This window comes from Physeter macrocephalus, unplaced genomic scaffold, assembly GCF_002837175.3.
Source record: "Physeter macrocephalus isolate SW-GA unplaced genomic scaffold, ASM283717v5 random_72, whole genome shotgun sequence".
Lineage (NCBI taxonomy): Eukaryota > Metazoa > Chordata > Mammalia > Artiodactyla > Physeteridae > Physeter > Physeter macrocephalus.
In genome coordinates this window covers 66,115-84,147 of record NW_021145358.1, presented here as the reverse complement: position 1 = coordinate 84,147, position 18,033 = coordinate 66,115, and the positions used below count along the sequence as shown (strand labels likewise).

Here is an 18,033-nt window from a genome sequence, read left to right as displayed (position 1 = left end):
TCTATCCCTCATGACTCCCTTGGTAAAGGATGGGCGGCCCAGCTGTGGCTGCACTGGGCAGGGCCTTCACAGGGTTGTGCTGGAGGCGGAACTGCCCCTGAGCCTCCCACAGCCTCCAGCCTTGGGCGGCGGGCGGGGGGGGCGGTCTCAGGAGCCCACAGGTGGAGCCTGGGAAGTGAAAACCTGATTTTCTTAGGACGGAGGCTGCAAATGTGGAGAAGATCACCACGAAGCTGTTGAAGGCGGGCGCCAAGCCAGACCAGATCGGCATCATCACGCCCTATGAGGGCCAGCGCTCCTACCTGGTGCAGTACATGCAGTTCAGTGGCTCCTTGCACACCAAGCTCTACCAGGTGCGTGCGCCCAGTCCAGTCTGCTGGCTCCTACCCCAGGCACTGACCTTTGACCACCTTGTAGCAGAGGCACAGTGAGCCGGTGGCCAGCACCTAGGGGCTCTGCAGGCTTCAGGTCCCAGGCTCATCGCTGGGATTTGATGGTGCATCTTAACGCCAGGCTGAGGGGTCCTTGAAGGAAGCCTATTGGTTGACCGTGACCATTGCCCCTGCAGGAGGTGGAGATCGCCAGCGTGGATGCGTTCCAGGGCCGCGAGAAGGACTTCATCATCCTCTCCTGTGTGCGGGCGAATGAGCACCAAGGCATTGGATTTTTAAACGACCCCAGGAGGCTTAATGTGGCCTTGACCAGAGCACGGTACGGAGGACTGAGTCCTGTTGGGCCTTGCTGGTGGCTCCTCTTGCATAGGAGTCCTGAGGCGCTGGGAGGGGTTGGCCCAAGAGGCTGCTTAGTGCCTGGTTCTCTTCCTATTAATTCTTGTACCCCAGCTGCACCCTGGGCTGCGGCACAGGGCATGGTAGAGGGGCTTCACCAGTGCTAGCAGTCAGAGGGCTCCCAGCAGCAATTCGGAAAGAACGTCTCACTCATGAGTTGTCTTCGTTTCTGTGTCCTGGTGGCTTTCTGCGGCCTCAGTCTTGAAGGAAATTCCATCCCAGCAGCAGAGTGTCCCTGTCAAGTTGTTTAATCCATGAGTCTAATGTTTTAGTCCAATTTGCCTTGTTCAGTTCTGGAATATAACTTTTCTGAAATTTGAGGGACCCAGAGGGCAAGGTGGACCCCGTGTTACCCCCACGTGACACCAGACAACAGCCACCATCGTACCAGCCCCAGGCTGGGCTCACGTTCGCATGTTGGTTCCTTCCCCACTGAGGGCACCTTGGTTTTCGTTTGTTACCCCATTTGTTTGGTGGCCAGCGGGGGCGGGGGTGGTCCCAACACAGCTTGTTGAGTGTGAGCATCCATTAGCAGCTCAGCTTGGGCCTCGAGTTACATGCCCGGCCCATCAGGGGTCCCGAAGCCGCTATGGAGCCTGCCTGGGCCACTTATGACATAGTGCCCAGGAGGCTGACTCATGGTTGCGAACAAGGAGACTCATCTCTGAGCTCATCGGCCCACAGAGGTGTTTTGACATCTGGGCTCCACAGAAATCTGCCCTCAAAGCCGAGTGTAGGCTCGGCAGCTGACAGGGTGGGCTCCAGTGAGAGTCACCTCGGCTCGCAGTTACCCACCTGTCCCCAGCATTCACGGCGGGCACTAGCACAGGCAGGGCAGGCGTCTGGGCAGGGAGGTCGAGGGTGGCCCCCAAGGCTCCTGTGTGGCAAGAGGAGGGGTGCGTGGTGGGCGGGGTGCCAGGAGAGCTGCCTGGGCACCTTTTACTCTGGACTTGGGTTTCGAGTTTGTTTGCTCTTGCGTTGGACCGATCTGCATAGTGCTCTGCTCACTGTGCAGCCCTAAGCATGGCACTCTTTGTGCCCACGTCTTGCAGATATGGGGTCATTATTGTGGGCAACCCAAAGGCCCTGTCCAAGCAGCCGCTCTGGAACCACCTGCTGAACTACTACAAGGAGCAGAAGGTGCTGGTGGAGGGGCCGCTGAACAACCTGCGGGAGAGCCTCATGCAGTTCAGCAAGCCCAGGAAGCTGGTCAACACCATCAACCCGGTGAGGGCTGGCCGCGGGCAGGGGGCGGGGAGGTGGGGGGAGCCTGCTGGGAACCCCGTCCTCCCCAAGCCAGTGTTCTGGGCACGTGGCAGTGAGCGATGGCAGGTGTGACTCGTGACGAGTGCGAGCTGAGGGTGCGCCGAGAGTGTCAGTGTGTGAACAGGAGCCATGCATGCCGGTCTGTCCCCACAGAGCCCCCCACGCCAGGTCTCCCCACTGTTCTGAGGCCTTTCTGGGCTTGGACCTCATGGGATGCTACGTCACGGGTGGCACCTAGGGGTCAGACCCAAGCAGTTAGGGAACTTGGCAAACCCAAGGTGCTCTGGGGGCCTAGGGAGTGGATGCTGCTTGAGGTGAAGCCCAGAGACGGAAATGTTTGGCAACAAACATTTGTTTGGCAACAAAGACCAGGTCAAACAATGTTTGGCAACAAAGACCAGGTCAGGCGAGGAGGGGCAGGCAAGGCCCAAAGCACACAAGGCCCAAAGCCGGCAAGCCTCGGGGTAGTCCTCGGTGCAGCCTGGCCACCTCCCAGGCCACCAGATCTTTGGAAGTTCTTCCTTGTGTCAACATGATAAATTCCTCACTTATCTAAACCCTTTGCAGGGAGCCCGCTTCATGACAACAGCCATGTATGATGCCCGGGAGGCCATCATCCCAGGATCGGTCTATGACCGGAGCAGCCAGGGTGAGTCTCTGCAGGGGACCGGCCCGGCCCCACAGTTGTTGACCGTTCCCACGCCCACAGCTTCCAGCCCTGTTACTCCTGGGGTGGCCTCCCAAGCCTTGGTCCACAGAAGCCTGCCTGACAGAGTTTTCTCAGCTTCCCTTGTCAGAAATCAAATAATTGGTCTTTGGCCATTTCTAAAAACCAGATGTTTTTAAAATAATACAGCTCAATGGACAGCGGTTTCTCAACAAATAGCTCAGCCAGTTTGCCCCTGTGCTTGCACCCCACCTTGCCTGCCCTTCGCTCGCCTTCTCAGTGGGGGTGTCACACCCACCGCCTCATTTCAGGTTTCATGGCTTCCCCAAGCTTCAGCTCCATCTGTCAGACCTCAGGGTTGTGCGTGCCCACTTTTCCTGTGGGAGGCTTCTGTATGTACTGAGGCTGAGCTTTATCCTGCTGCCTGGGACGACTCCTCTTGCCTGAGCCAGTCTGTAGATGGTTCCTATTCATCCCCCAGATCCCTGCCACCTGGGACCCTTCCCTGCACCAGCCCCCATGGAGGGTGACTGCCTCACCCATGACTCTGTGCCACCTGCCCGAGTTGCACATTGGCCGTTTTTAAACCTCTCATGTGCTTGCCATTCACCCTGAGGGCAGGCGCACCCCAGCTGCTCCTTTTCCACAGTAAATTGGAAGGCCCCTTTTCCCTGCCTCAGTGTTCTCCCTGTCCCTGGGCTCAGACAGGGGATTGTGTTTTTTTTGTTTGTTTTTGTCTGTTTAAATATTTATTTATTTATTTATTTATTTACTTTTATTTGGTTGCGCTGGGTCTTGGTTGCGGCAGGTGGGCTCCTTAGTTGCAGCACGTGGGCTCCTTAGTTGCAGCATGCATGTGGGATCTAGTTCCCTGACCTGGGATCGAACCCGGGCCCCCTGCACTGGGAGTGCAGAGTCTTAACCACTGCACCACCAGGGAAGTCCCAGGGATTGTGTTCTTGAACAGCAGATCTCTTATCACCATATCTGATGAGTCCCTGTGTGGCTGGGGGTTTCCTGGGTCCATACTTCATCCCTGATGCCACCGTGGGTCTGGCTACACCAAGGTTGCCCTGGGGGCTTTTGCGTTCAGTGAGATCTGCTGGTCTGTCAAGCTTGGGCGTTTTCTTTTGATTGGCGGGTGGCAGGGTGGCAGTGATAGCATGTAATATGAATATGGCATTTGCCATAAAAGGGTTTTTTTTAAGAAATTAGAAATGCAGAGCGGTTTCAGTTTTTCAGATCCCCATGGGCCAGTGATTCTCAGAATGCCCTGGGAGAAAAGGTGCCGTCCCAGGCCCCAGCCTCAAAGAGGCTATTGGGTGCAGGGAGGGGGAGGGGCTTGAGTTGTGAGAGTCTGCATCAGTGACTTTGCTGTTAGGGATGCACCAAGAAATGCTGGGGCAGACAAAGCAGTGACAGGACCAAACAGACATTTCAGCTATGGGCAGGCAACAGACTCATCTGGATGCAGTGTGATGCCTGCCGTTCACCTTGTGTCTTGTAGGCCGGCCCTCAAACATGTACTTCCAGACCCATGACCAGATTGGCATGATCAGTGCTGGCCCCAGCCACGTGGCTGCCATGAACATTCCCATCCCCTTCAACCTGGTCATGCCGCCCATGCCGCCACCGGGGTATTTTGGACAAGCTAACGGGCCAGCCGCAGGTGAGCACCGAGTGGCATCCCATGGGGAAAAGCAGTTTGGCCTTGGAGTTTGTTCACATCCGGGCTTTGAGCAGGAGTGCTTGTCTGTGAGGCTCAGAACCTCCTTCAAGGAACCCTGGATGGCTGTCTTTCAGGCCGGGGCACCCCAAAAGGCAAGACCGGTCGTGGGGGACGCCAGAAGAACCGCTTTGGGCTTCCTGGGCCCAGCCAGACGAACCTCCCCAATAGCCAGGCCAGCCAGGATGTGGCGTCACAGCCCTTCTCACAGGGCGCTCTGACCCAGGGCTACATCTCCATGAGCCAGCCCTCCCAGATGAGCCAGCCCGGCCTCTCCCAGCCTGAGCTGTCCCAGGTGAGCTCTCTGCCACTTTAACTTGAGACGTCTCACACCCGCAGAAAAGTCAGACCAGCCCAGGGAGCCCTCTTCACACATGCAGACCCCATGACACTCACCCCTAAAGACCTCAGCAGGGGGACTGTAGGTCTAGAACATTCCATCCACAATACTGTCCTGGGTAGCGTGTCTCCAGTGGTGAGGTAACCAGTGTGGGTTTCCTGCCACTTAGGCTTGAGGATAAGTTTCCAGATTATTCCCTGCGGCTGGTGATGGGCTGGACGCAGAACAGGTTCTCGAAGCTGGGAGGGTGAGTGCGCATCCTTCGACTGGGTGCTCATCTCTCCAACCTTGTCTTCCAGGACAGTTACCTTGGAGATGAATTTAAGTCACAGATTGATGTGGCGCTGTCGCAAGACTCCACGTACCAGGGGGAGCGGGCGTACCAGCACGGCGGAGTGACGGGGCTGTCCCAGTATTAGAAGGCAAGCTGGCCTCTGGAGGAGGTCTACGCTGGGATCTGGACTTGTAGGAAAATTTGGGAAATGTGGGAGTCTCAAGTCCTCGAGGGGCCAGTGCATCCTGTCACCTGTCACTCTGGGCCCATGCACCTCTGCTTAGTGTCTGGGGGATGTGAACTTCATGCACATCGTCTGTGCCACGGTCCTCTCTAGAGGGAGTCTTAGAGCTGCTCCTGGTGGGCAGCCAGGAAGTGGACGCACCCCTCGCCCTGATAAGGCAGGTCATGAGGGTGGCAAGGGCCCCAGCTCCTAGGTGCACGGGTGCCTCTGGGGGTGCTTCTAGGTGCCCGCGAGGGCCCTGCCTCATGGTTCTCCATCTGTAACGAGGTCGGGCAGGGCAAGCATAGGCCTGGGGCTTGCCCCTCTGCCCCTTCCTGACTGTGTGCAGGGAAAGTGGGATGCAGTGATTCTGGGAGAAGGGGCGCACCGCTGTCGAACAACACAGGCTCAGCAGCCTTAACTCTTGGCTGCCTTCTCTCCGGGTGCGAAGTCATTGGTCTGGGTACCCGGCCGGCCTCTGAGGTCACGTTTAACACATGAGGACGCAGATGCCAAGTGGAGTCGGGGAGAAAGCCCTGTCCGTGCCTTTCGGGCCAGGCCCGGGAGCTGCCCCGGCGCCCACTTTCTCTGAAGCCTCTTGCCCTCCCTCCCTCCCCAACAGGTGGCAGCGGAAGAGCTAAGCTACGTGGCTTAGTCCATCAGCATCTTATTCTGGGTAATAAAAAATAAAAATAAATGGATACCTGTTTTCCACTGCTAAAACTGAAGCACCACTGTGAGCAACAGGAGAGGGAGAGGAGCCCGAGGGAGAGAGGAGCCCGAGACAGAGCGAGCGCCCACTGCTGGCACGTGGCGGCGAGGAGACGGAGAAGGGAGAGCGGGAGCTGGGGCGGCCACAGAGGACCGCCCGCCAGCGAGCCCCGCCAGCCCCGCTCGCCGAGGAGCCCAGCGCTCGCCCGCTGCGTCCACACCTGGGTCTGCGACCAGGGCGGAGGGAGGAAGACCCTCATCTCAGAGTAGCCCTTTCCTCTGTTCTTTTCTTTCTTTTTCTCTTTTATTGAAAGGGGACTACGTTTTAGCAGGAAAAACTACGCGTTTCTGTGCCGAGCAGGCTCCTTGCGGTGGCGGCCGTGCCAGGAGAGCCCCTCAGAGTGTGGGTTCTGTCCACGCCGGTTCTGATATCGCCGCGCTCACACTGCCTGTGTTCTAGGAGGGTTTTCATTTAAAGAAAATATGGTGGTTTGTGTTTTTCTGTTTGTTTTTTAAAGATTCTTTCAAAGGAGTACTGAAAAATATACTTTCCTGAATTTGTCTCTCAAATCTTAGTGGTGGACCTGGGAGATGTGAGAAGCTTCCAGAAACGAAGTTTAAACATGCCAAAACAGCTCAAGATTAGGATCAACACCTGTGACGGGAGGAGGATTTTTTTTTTTTTTTTTTTTTTTCTTTTCAGTTTTAGCTTCCAGCAGCTTCTTCCTGTACGTCAGGGCGGTGAGGGAGCACGGTCCCGGGCCGGGCAGGCGACTCCGTGGTCTCTGCTGGACTCCGAGAAGCAAAGCGCTTCCCGTGTGCCGTGGACTCGGCCCCGCAGGAGGGGCCTCGGGCAGGACTTCGTGAGGCCAGAGGGCAGGAAGGTGGCAGTTCCCTGGCCAGTGGCTCCTTCCCCAGGGTCCTTCCTGAGGATTTGGTGGAAAGCACCAGCCAGGAGGATCTGTCCCCGTCCCCACGGAGGCTCCCACCGTCCCTGTGGCCAGTTAGGCTCACTGAATGCCCCATCCCCTCTTGTTCCCCACCCTACCTGACTAGTTTGGAGCCCTTCTACCTGCGGGCACAGTTTTGAGGAGGTGGGGTCATTTTAACTTTGGCGGGGAAAGGGACTACGTTTCTGAAATAAGTTGGTTCTGTGCCGAAGGGCTTGAAGGAGTTGTCACATCACGTGGTACAAGGGGCCTCTGCCTGGCTCTGGGTTGCAACTTGCATTTATTGTTGCTGGTGGAGTCACCCCCAGCTCTTCGCCCACCGTGATGGGGATTAGCCTCCTTGGCGGGACCTAGATGGGGACTGTCTAACCCTAACCCTGCCTATCCAGGCCCTGATGGCCCTGACCCCCAGCATCCCCCTCCCCATGTGCCTTATCCCAAAGCCTCCAGATTCCAGCCGGTACATGGGAGAGATGGGGGACACACAGGCCACCTTCCTTCTGGCAAGGCCTCTTATTTATTACCATTGCTGTAGTGCTTTCGGTTCCCACTTCTTTTGGTAGCTGCATAGAGTTTGGATAGGTTTTTGCTATGACCCCTTGTGCACCGTCCCCATGGGTGACACACCCACCCACCCTGTTCTGTTCCTTGGAATGCTTTGCCTCTGCTTTGTGCTGTTTGCTTTTTTCTCCACCTTAGCAGCAGTTGCTATGAGTCCCCCAAATCAAGAAGCATCTGTACCAAGGCAATGTAACTTTTTGATTTTCGGTCAATTTGTTTTAACTTCTTTTGTCACCAATAAAATCTTAATAAACAGTTCTGCATTCACACTGGGGCTGGATAACTACAGGGGGTGGCAGAGCACTTGGTTTGGGGTTCTGCCTGGTTGGGGGTGGGGGAAGATGGAATTAAGGAGAAACGGCAAAGCTGAGATGGGCCGAACCTGTGCAGCAGGGACGGGAGTGGGGGGAGTTCGGCCTACGCAGGGTCAGTTCCTGGGGCCCGTGTACATTAGATGTTGGGCCCCCTAGAGATGATGGGTTCTGGGAAGGCTGGGCCGGCGGCGTCACTGTAGCACCCCCACCCACCATCCTTGTGGTCGATGGTGATGGACATAGCTGCTTCCCTCCCCACTCCCAGGTGACAAGACCCGAGAAGACAGCAGAGCGGACCACGCAGTGTTTATTGTTGCCCCCTCCCGGCCGCCCCCGGTCAGCGGCAGCCACACTCATCCACCACCATGTCTTCGTAGTGCCGCAGTACCACGTTGTCGCTGTTGTCGAAGAAGAGCACGGAGATGGGCGACAGGCGCGCGGGCACGCAGCAGGGCAGGCCGGCGGCGGCGCTAGGGGCGGCCGCGTGCATGAGCGCGCGCAGCACCGCGTGGTTGAGCGCGGGCGTCCCGCCGGGTTCCGACAGCGCGGCGGGGAGCCCGCACTTGCCCTGGCAGTAGTTGGCCAGGAAGCCGCGTGGCGCGATGACCCAGCGGTGCCAGCCCACCTCGCGGAAGCTCACGTAGAGCCGCCGCGCGCGACACGCGCCCCCGGGGCCACCGCCCACTGCGGGCTCGGCCTCGCGCCGCGGCCGGGCCAGGGGGTGGCACAGACGCGGGTCGAGGGTCACCAGCAGCAGCGAGGCCTCGGCCAGGCTCGCGCAGGCGGCGGGGGCCCGGGGACGCATCGTCAGCGTCAGGCGGAGGCGGCGCGGCGCCGAGGCGTTGCGGGCCCAGGCGGCGCCCAGCAGCTCGGCGCGCACCGGCATTCCCAGGGCGGGCACCGACTGGCGGAGCACCACCTGCCCGGGGCCCGCGCCCGCCGGCGCCACGCTCAGCTCCCAGCCGCCCGCCGTCCCCGCCGTCGCCTCTGCAGCCGCGAAGCGCAGCTCCAGGCGGGCCTGGCTCGGGCGCTCGGCTGGCTCCACGGCCGACAGGTCGAAGACGACGGTCCACTCAGGGCACTGTCCCGCAGCTGAGGCGGGCTCCGGGGGCCGGGCGGCCGCGCCTGGGGAGGAAGGGAGAGGGGTCGGCTGGCGCTGGGTCCCCACTCGGTGCCGACCGGCCCGCAAAGGGGTCTCGGTTGGGGACAGCGGGGGAAGGTGAGCGACCGGAGCTGGGGGGCGCACCATCTGTTAGAAGGCGTCAAATGGTGTGAAGCGGCGGTGGGTGAGGGAGATGGAGTGGGGGCAGGGCATCAATTGCAAGGAAGAGGCCCCGACCAGTGTAGGGCGGCCAGCCCGCCGTTGGGGACATAGGCGGGGGTGGGGAAGTACACCCTGGTTCCCACAGAAAAGTACTTGGCTTGTCTGGCAATTGTTCTGTTGTGGGGAGAGTTTTTGTATTCTTGATGCTCTTGTGGATTATTTTTGCCAAATTTTTATTGCTCTAAGCACTTCCTGGAGGCACCCCAGTCACAGGAGGGTTCTGAACTCAGAGGGATGCCAGGCAGGGTTTGATGCAAAACAATCCATGCTCTGCATGGGCCAGATGGTTCCACACAGCAAGCACTGTTATTTCATTGACAAAAGTCAGAAATAAGCTGATTTTTCCACTATAGCCCTAATAAATGGAAAAGTGAACAACCCTATCTTGATAAGCAGGCCCGTGTTGAGGCAACTTATTTTTGCAAATAGATGGACATGAGTGCAAATGAGAATTCCCAAAGTAAATACTGCTTAGATGCATTTGACTCAAAATTAAAACCCGTAAGGGCAAGGCTCCAAGTCCACATATGTTTTCCAGACTCTTGGAAACTCTTGCATTTTGTTGTTGTCCTTAGTCTTCTGCTATCCCTAACTTCCTCCTCAAGTTATTGAAGAAATAGATATTTGGTTGAATAGAATGTGATCTAGCTGGCACTAATTTAAAGGCACATGTCTGTTTTTGTACCCAACCAAGTTTGATCAAAAAAAGAAACTGTGTGGGAGTTGGCACTAGGGCTTAGGATGCCTAGCTCCAGAGTTTGAGAAGAAGCATTGACTGGGCTTTAGGAGACATAAATCCTAGACTCTCTTTTTGGTCCCAGGGTCACTCTTCACCATTCTCTGCTTCTTAGATTCCTCATCTATAGAGTCTCTCCTAGCCCTGAATCTTTATGATGTAAGGAACTTGTTTCTGCTGGGTACCTTTAAACAACACATGACAGTTAATTTTGTGTCCAGGTGTTTGGTCAACACTAGTCTAGATGTTGCTGTGAAGGTACTTTGCACTCATGGTTAACATTTACAGTCAGTTGACTTTAAGTAAAGCGGATTACTCTTTATAATGTGGGTGGGCCTCATCTAATCAGCTGAAGATCTTAAGAGCAAAGACTGAGATTGGGGGACATAGGGGGGGGGGGGGGGGGGGGGGGGGATGAGCGAACGCATGGGGCCAGTGGGGAAGCGATGCTAGGGCGGGTGGCATCTGCAGGAAGGCATCAAGTGGTGTGAAGCGGCAGAAGGGGTGGGATGGAGTGGGGGCAGGGCTTCAGCTGCAAGCAAGGGGCCCTGCTCGGTGCAAGGGAGCCTGGCCTTCGGACCACTCCCCCACCCCATCCCCTGTCCCGGCAGGTGTCCACGCGGAGGATCTGAGGGAGTTCAGAGGCCCAGGTTGCTTGCGGGCTGGACGGGGTTGGTGGGGACCCTCAGGGCACTCCAGCCTTCCTCACGCGCCGCTGGAGGCTCGTGGCAGGCTCGGGGCGCCCAGCGGGGTATCGGCCTCCCAGATCCACGCCCCCAGCGCAGACCCAACTCACCGCGGTCCGGGACGTGGCGCACGATGTTTCCGGCGACCCCCAGCTCCTCCACGTGGCACGGCCGCAGGGTAGCCCCCAGGGGCGTCCTCCGAGGGCCCGCCCTGGCCTCCTGGTGGTCCCGGCGGCGGAACAGGCGCCACATGACGGGGGGTACGGGCCGGGACTTGGGGGCTCCCCGGGGCACGTCGGGAAACCCGAGAGCCTGGAGTAGGGCGGCGGCGGGGCCCGGGGGCGCGGGGGCGCGGGCCGGGGGTGACGAGGGCAGCAGCATGGCCAGTAGGAGAAGAAGGACGCGGCGGCCCGGACGCCGGCACAGCGGTGGCATCTTCGTCACAGGCGGCGGCCGGGCGAGTGCTCAGGGTCTGCTGGGCTCCGGGACCTGCGGGCTGGGGGCGGGACCGGGGTCCCTGAAGAGACCTGGGCCAGGTCAGGGTCTCGGGGGGCGTGGCCGCGATCCTGAAGTCGAATAGGGACCAATCACGGGGGCGGGGTCTCGAGGGGGCGGGGCAGGGGTCCCGGGAGTGGCCAGGGCGGGGTGGGTTGCGGCGGGGGCGGAGCCTGATAGGGCCAGGGTACAGGGGGTGAGTGGGGGAGCCGCGTGGCTGGTCCCCGAGGGCGAGGTTGGGTGGGGCTGGGTCCTGGGCGGCGGGGCCGGGGTCGAGGGGTTCAGAAGCGCTTGTCCTTAACCAGTCCATTCCTCAGCGGCTTCCTGCGAGCCAGAACCGGCCCAAGTTAGCCTAGGGACCCCACGCCACCACGTAGCGCCTCCCACCACCGTCCCGCCCTCCTTGCCCTCCTTTTCCCAGCCCCGCCCCATTCTTCCTCCCAGCCCACAAGGCCAAAAGACCCTGCCATCTGCCTGCTGGGCAAGTGGTCCCTGCTCCTTCCCACAATTAAACCCTCCTCTCCCCTCCGCCCTGGGCCACCCGCGGCTGCTGGAGGGCAAAAGTCACCTACCAACCTCTGCCTGATTTAAGCCCATCGCCTGGACCTGGACCAGCACTTTATCCTCCTCCTCTCCCATGGAGGCAGAACTGGCCAGAGCCCCCGGCGATCCCACCGGGCAGCCTCCTCCCCAACTACAATGGCCCTACCAGGAAAGGCTTCCCAGCCCATGATTCTCCATCCACTGCCCTCTGTCTACATCTGCCGCAGCCCCTCCTTTGCTTCCATGTCCTTAAAGCAAGTTATGTAGTGTTTTAAAACGAATCAGTACTGTACGATCCCAGAGAAAGACCCCTAACGTCTAAACAACGTTCATGGTTTGCATATTTCAAACTGTCTATAAAGATGTCTTCTCCTGCACCTCAATTTTCCAAAAATGTGCCACCGAGATCGCTCCCATGTGCACTGATGCTCTCCTTAATTCCATCTTCCCTGCCTGTGTTAGTAGCAGGTCTCTGGGGTTCCGACTGGGAGGGGACCTGCGCCCTGGGGATCTGCCCAGGCCCACCTTACTGGACTCAACAGGTCTACCCCTGCTCCTCACCGCTATTGCCATCACCTGCTCGGTGTTGTGTCCTGTTTAACTGGCCAGTCTGCTGATGCCAAGACAGCATCTCCCCACAGTCTTATGGTCACGGCCATTGACCATTCCTATTCCCACGTATGAGAACTCTTCGTGCCTTTGCACATGGTCCATCAGTCTCTGCTGAAGTGAATTCTACAGTCTAGTTTATGTACAACTGTATTAAGTTTTCTGAGCCAGTAATATATTCTCACGATCTAGACCTCAGAAAGCACAGAATACTCGCAGTTCAACCGAGCGGCTCCTAGGGATCTACCACCCTTTGACTTCTGTGTATCCTCAGATACTAGCATATGTGCATTACTGTACCCTGCAGCCCTTTGGTTTGTGGAGCACTCTAGCTCAGAGATCGTTCCATATGAGAACGTAAAGACTTTCCTGGAGAAGACGGTCTCAGTCACTTTAGTTCGCTCTTCCCTGGGGCTGGAGCCACTAGATGCCCCTTCCTGGGAGCACACCTCCCCCCACCTCGGCCCACTTCTCCGTGGGCTGCTGCTTTCTCTCGCTGCCACCGCGGGAGCCCTTTATCTGGGAGATCAGAGATAAGCCCCCCATGGACCTCCCATCTGTCCTATATCTTCAGCTTTGCCTGTTGGTCTTCTAGACAGAGCAGAGGTGGGGTTCCCAGCTTCTTGAGTCTTCTCATAGTTCACCTGCTGGACGGCACAGTCTCTCATTTCGACTCTTGTTTGATTTCACAGCTTCCATTTCTGCATCAACATCTTTGATGCTTGGGGAGTTTGCACTGGGGGCTCATGCGAGATAAAGATGGTTACCAAGCAAGCGTCCCATTGACAGTTCTTCCTTCCCTCCCGGGATCCTTCTTTGCTAAAGTTTGATGGGCTCAGCTCTGTTCCCACTGCTTTAATTCCTATACTTCTATAGAAGGTTTAATACCTCCAAGGATCCGTACCCCTGCCCTGTGCCTCTTTATCAGAGCTTTCCTGTGGTGATTCTGGTTTGTTTTTCTGCACAAGCTTCCAAGTGCCCCCTCCCTCCTCAAAAACAGTGTATTTGCCGGGGAGGGGAGTACCCAACTAGGGGGAGATGGCTTCTCTGCAGAATCAGATTTACACTTTTTCGTCTCAGTGCACCACAGCGGGAAAGAGAAAATCAGGACAAGGGTGGAAGCTGCAAGGAGATGTGGGTAGGTACTCAGGTGGATTCTGGATGTTTCCTTGAGGATAAGGAGGAGAGGGAGAGAAGGGGGGCTCCCTAGGGTTTTGCAAGGTTTTCACCCTGAGTTGCCATCAACTGCGATGGACAAATGTTCACGAGAGGTAGTTTGCGGTGGGAATGGGGGTTGATTCTGGACATTTAGAAGGTGCTTGGAATGTCAAGCAGACACTGACACAGACAATGGCACTCAGAGGAGCACTGTGAGCTGGGAGAGAAACTTGGAAGTCGGGGTGGATTAAGTGAAAGGGCCCTGGGAGAGGGGGAGGCCAGACGCGGAGCAGGAAGGCACTAAAAAGAAGCGGGAGCCCACGTGCCACAACTAAGGAGAGTGCGAGCCGCAACTAAGACCCAGTGCAACCAAGTAAATAAATAAATATTAAAAAAAAAAAAAAAAGAAGTGAAGCAAGGAGCAGAGGCAGACTGGCGATTGCAAAAGGAGGGGTCGGGTTGGGTATGGGGTTTCTTTTGCGGGGGTGACAAAAATGTTCTAAAACCGCAGTGATGGTTTCACAGCTCTGTGAATGGACTAAAAACATTGACTTCTACACGGCAAATGGGCAAATTGCATGGTGTGTGAATTCCATCTCAATAAAACTGTTCAAAAAAAGGCGGGGGGGAGTGACCACTAGATTTGTTTAGCATCAGTGCAGCGGACAGGAGTGGTCTCGGGGTAGTGGGGGGAAGACCCCAGAGGGAGCTGGGTTCGAGAAGGGAAGGGAAGGGGGTGCTGTGCTGTAAGTGGGGCAGAGAGAGGAGGTTTCTCTTCTTGATCAGAATGTCCCTGAGCAGGCAAGGGGGTGGACGTCGGTGGCCTGGGACGGTGGCCTCAGAGGGAGATGGACCATCTACCAAAGCAGCCAGCCAGCACTAGAGGGTGGATGTCCTCATCCGGCTACCCCTGCTTTCCTGGGGACACGGAGGCCAAGTCATCGGGTGAGGGGACAATGGTGAGGACAGTTGGTGGCCGAGGAGAAGGAAGAGTCTCAGGAGATCAGGCACTGCCCAGGCATCGCTGAGGACCCCTGGCCCCCGTTAGTGCTGCAGTGAGGACCAGATGTGCGGGTCGTGGCTCTTCAGATACAGCGGGGGCAGCTGAGAGTGTCACGGAGGAGAAAGCTGGTGTACAGAGGGGTGGGGTAGCCTCGGGCAGGTCAGCAGACCCAGAGCGGGGTGAGGGCCCCCGATGGATGGCGGTCCCAGCAGCCCAAGAGAACGATGGGGGCTTCAGACCGAGGTCGTGACCAGGGTGCAGGGGCCACTGCAGGGGGCCGAAGACAGAGGTCCTGGAGGGGCCCCATGGAGGGGGGTTCAGAAGACAGAACCAGCAGGAGCAAAGAAGGCCTCAGTGCTGCTTTGCCACGTGATCTGTTCTCCACTCCGGGGTCCTTCAAAGTGGTTCTCAATCATTGTTTTCTTAGTTTTCAAATCTAACTGCATTTTCATCATACATGGTCTGCACGATCCTGGTTCTGAGCAACTGAGGTTGCCCCTGTTTTTTTTCAATTTTGAGAAGTGTTCCTGTGCTTAAAAAGAACATCTGTTCTTGCTTCGGAGCTGCCTCATAAGGAGCATGGACTTTACCTCCTGTGGTCCCATCTCGCCACGGTCTAGGGCTGCATCATGCGGATCCTTTCACATCAAAAATTACACCTGACTTTCTCCTCCTGTCTTTTTACTTACAACTTTTTTTTGCGGTACGCGGGCCTCTCACTGTTGTGGCCTCTCCCGTTGCGGAGCAAAGCCTCCGGACGCGCAGGCTCAGCGGCCACGGCTCACGGGCCCAGCCGCTCCGCGGCATGTGGGATCCTCCCGGACCGGGGGCACGAACCCATGTCTCCTGCATCGGCAGGCAGACTCTCAACCACTGCGCCACCAGGGAAGCCCTACTTACAACTTTTATTTATCCTGGAGTTGAAGTTTTTTAACCAGGTCAGAGGTGGATTTATTTAAAAGCGCGGTCTCGTAATTGTCATGATTATTCCATGTGTGTTTATTTGCATGCCCAATATTTGAGATTCTACCCTCATTCTGCATTTTCTACCTGCATACCCTGCTTTTTCTAGCTTTCCTTTCCTGCATTTACTTTGTTGTACCTGTTTTTGGTTCCATTCTCCCCTCTACACCCTAATAGTGTTAACATAAATACTCAATATAGCCCAACGGTAATGCCCTACCCTCCTGTAAAATGCAAAGCCACCAATCCTGTTTCAATAATATTAAATATTTCAGCTCTAATTTTTAAAAATCTCTCAAATTAGGCATTTAAAAATTTTTTTACCCAGATATGTATCAATTTCTCTGCTGATCTATCTCTTGGGGTAGTTTTCTGAAATATTCTCCTAGAGAAGAGCTGTGAATGGTAAGCCTTCTTAGTTTTTGTTCCTGTGCATATCCCTTTTTTTTTTTTTTTTTTTTTTGGTGGGGATGCTGGGGACCAAACCCAGGATCTCATGCAAGCCAACAGGTATCCTTTCTCTTGAGTAACTGTTTTTAAAGTTGTGTATAAGAGTCCCGGTTTCTTGTTACTTCCTTTCAGCATTGAGGTGATATCTGACTCCAGTCTTCCAGCTTCCCTTGTTGCTGTTAGTCTGTCACTGTTTCGTAGGTCATCTCTTCTTTTCTGTGGCTGTTTCACATTTCACTATGATGTGTTTGGGGCCTGGATGCCTTTGTATTCATCCTGCTTATGATTTATGTCTTGTCACTTTCTGGAAAAATTCTCAGCATTATGTTTTCTCATGTTGTCTCTCCCTGTCTATCTATCTCCTATTAGGACTCAGCCACATAATTCTTACCATTCTAGCTGTCATATTTTCCATTTGTTTAGGCTGCATCCTAGGTAATTTCTCCGCAGCTTTCAATTCACTGATTCTCTTTTCAGCTGTATCTAATCGCTGGAGACTTAACATCTATAATAGGTTGAATGGTGGTCCCTAAAAGGGTATGTCCACATCCTAATCTCTAGAACTGTGAATGTGACTCTATTTGGAAAAAGAGTCTTTGTAGATGTAATTAAGTGAAGGAATTTGGGATGAGATCATAGTGGTCTAAATCCAATGACAAATGTCCTTATAAGAGAAAAGAGCCAGAGAGAAGAGACCATGTGAAGACAGGAAATGGAGATTGGAGTGATGCAGCCACAAGCCAAAAAACATCTGGAACCCCCAGAAACTGGAAGAGGCAAGGAAGGATCCTCCCCTAGACCTTCAGAGCAAGCGTGGCTCTGCTGACACCTTCATTTCAGACTTCTGGTCTCTAGAACTGTGAGAGAATAAACCTCTGTTGTTTTAAGCCCCCTAGTTTGTGGTACTTTGTTACGGCAGCCCTAGGAAAGAAATATATTTAACATCCAATGCTGTTTTTGATGGTCTCTCATGCCTTTTACATTTTTAATAAACTTTTCATTTTAGAATAATTTTAGATTTGCAGAGATAGCATAAAGAGCTCCAGGGTAGCCTTTGCCCAAGTCTCCCCGAACGTTAACATTTTTATATCTCCACAGTGCATTTATCACAACTAAGAAACCAACGCTAGAACATTGCTATGAGCTAAACCATACACTTTATTTGAATTTCACCAGTTTTTCCACAGATGTCCCTTTTCTGGTCCAGGATCCCACATTGCATTCAGTCAATCTGAGCTGAGACGGTTCCTCAGTCTGTTTTCCATGACCTGACGATTTTGAGGTGTCCTGACCAGCTCTTTTGTGGCACATTCCACATTCTCATTGCTTTTAATCCCATCTTATTTTATACCCAACTGTGCTAACTCTAGCCATCCTAAGGGACCAGGTTCTGCGGGTGGTGCCCATGAGGCCAACCATGGCAGCGTGTCCCCAGTCCCCTGTCATTTCTGTATGGAGTTTGTTCTTTGCCATCCTAGTGGGAATGCTGTCATTTGGGGCTGGAGGCGCCAGCCTCCCAGCTCACATTCTGGCTGGACATTTTTGGGGGAGACAGAGCAGGGAGCAGGGTGGAGCTAGGTGGTCTGGCTTGCTCTTTGCCTTGGGCTCTGCATTTACAAGGACATCTCTAGGAGTTAGTTCACTGTTTTACAGCAGAAAGGTCTTTCAGTTTTAGATTTAGCCAAGCAGGTGCCTCCCCAACCTCACCCCTGGAGTTCTCTTTAATCACCGCTTCTTCTGGAAGCCTCTGAGGGTTGGTCAGACTCCTTGGTGAGACCTCACTGATCTCTACACGCAATTCCCAACTCACGTTCGCTGGACATCGACAATCTAACACCCTCAAAACTAGACTCCCAACCCCCTACCCCCACCGGTGCACATGGCCCTGCCCTGAGTCACATCTCGGTAAATGGCAGCTCAAGCCAGAGGTCTTGGGTCATCTTTGATTTTTTTATTTCTGTTTCACCTACATCCAAAGCAAGTCTGGTTAGTTCTACAACAGAGTTGGGATCTGACCACTGGGGTGACCTCACCTGCTGCCCAGCCCTCTTGTGTCCACAATCCCTGCTCACCTGCCTGACTCCTCTCTAACCTGGGCACTGGCTTTTTGGCCGCTCTGGCAATCCCCCCAGTTCTTTGCTCCCCTTCTCATGTCTTTCAAGGAGATTTTTTAAAAACCTCTGCTTGGGCTTCCCTGGTGGCGCAGTGGTTGAGAGTCCGCCTGCCGATGCAGGGGATGCGGGTTC

The 18,033-nt window shown here is 55.4% G+C and overlaps 2 protein-coding genes across 5 annotated transcripts in view; one reads left to right on the top strand and one right to left on the bottom strand.

The window, feature by feature from the left end:
* Positions 1-7,761, top strand: part of UPF1 (UPF1 RNA helicase and ATPase) — a 36,210-nt gene extending 28,449 nt beyond the window's left edge. For 2 of the 3 annotated variants that reach the window (XM_028483801.2, XM_007116940.4), the window contains exons 17-24: positions 197-353; positions 569-711; positions 1,841-2,015; positions 2,622-2,703; positions 4,229-4,390; positions 4,525-4,742; positions 5,087-5,209; positions 5,907-7,761. In XM_028483801.2, the coding sequence (XP_028339602.1) occupies positions 197-353; positions 569-711; positions 1,841-2,015; positions 2,622-2,703; positions 4,229-4,390; positions 4,525-4,742; positions 5,087-5,206 (1,057 nt within the window). In that variant the 3' untranslated portion in view covers positions 5,207-5,209; positions 5,907-7,761. The remainder of the gene's footprint in view (positions 1-196; positions 354-568; positions 712-1,840; positions 2,016-2,621; positions 2,704-4,228; positions 4,391-4,524; positions 4,743-5,086; positions 5,210-5,906) is intronic. The other variant, XM_028483800.2, reaches the window with a different exon arrangement.
* Positions 7,762-8,819: 1,058 nt separating this feature from the next.
* Positions 8,820-18,033, bottom strand: part of CERS1 (ceramide synthase 1) — a 22,416-nt gene continuing 13,202 nt past the window's right edge. Inside the window, exons 7-8 of one of the 2 annotated variants that reach the window (XM_055082312.1) lie at positions 10,677-11,132; positions 8,820-8,945 (exon numbers count right to left, since the gene is read on the bottom strand). In XM_055082312.1, coding sequence (XP_054938287.1) covers positions 8,894-8,945; positions 10,677-11,132 — 508 coding nt within the window. In that variant the 3' untranslated portion in view covers positions 8,820-8,893. Of the gene's footprint in view, positions 8,946-10,676; positions 11,386-18,033 lie in introns of those variants that run through there. The other variant, XM_024133985.3, reaches the window with a different exon arrangement.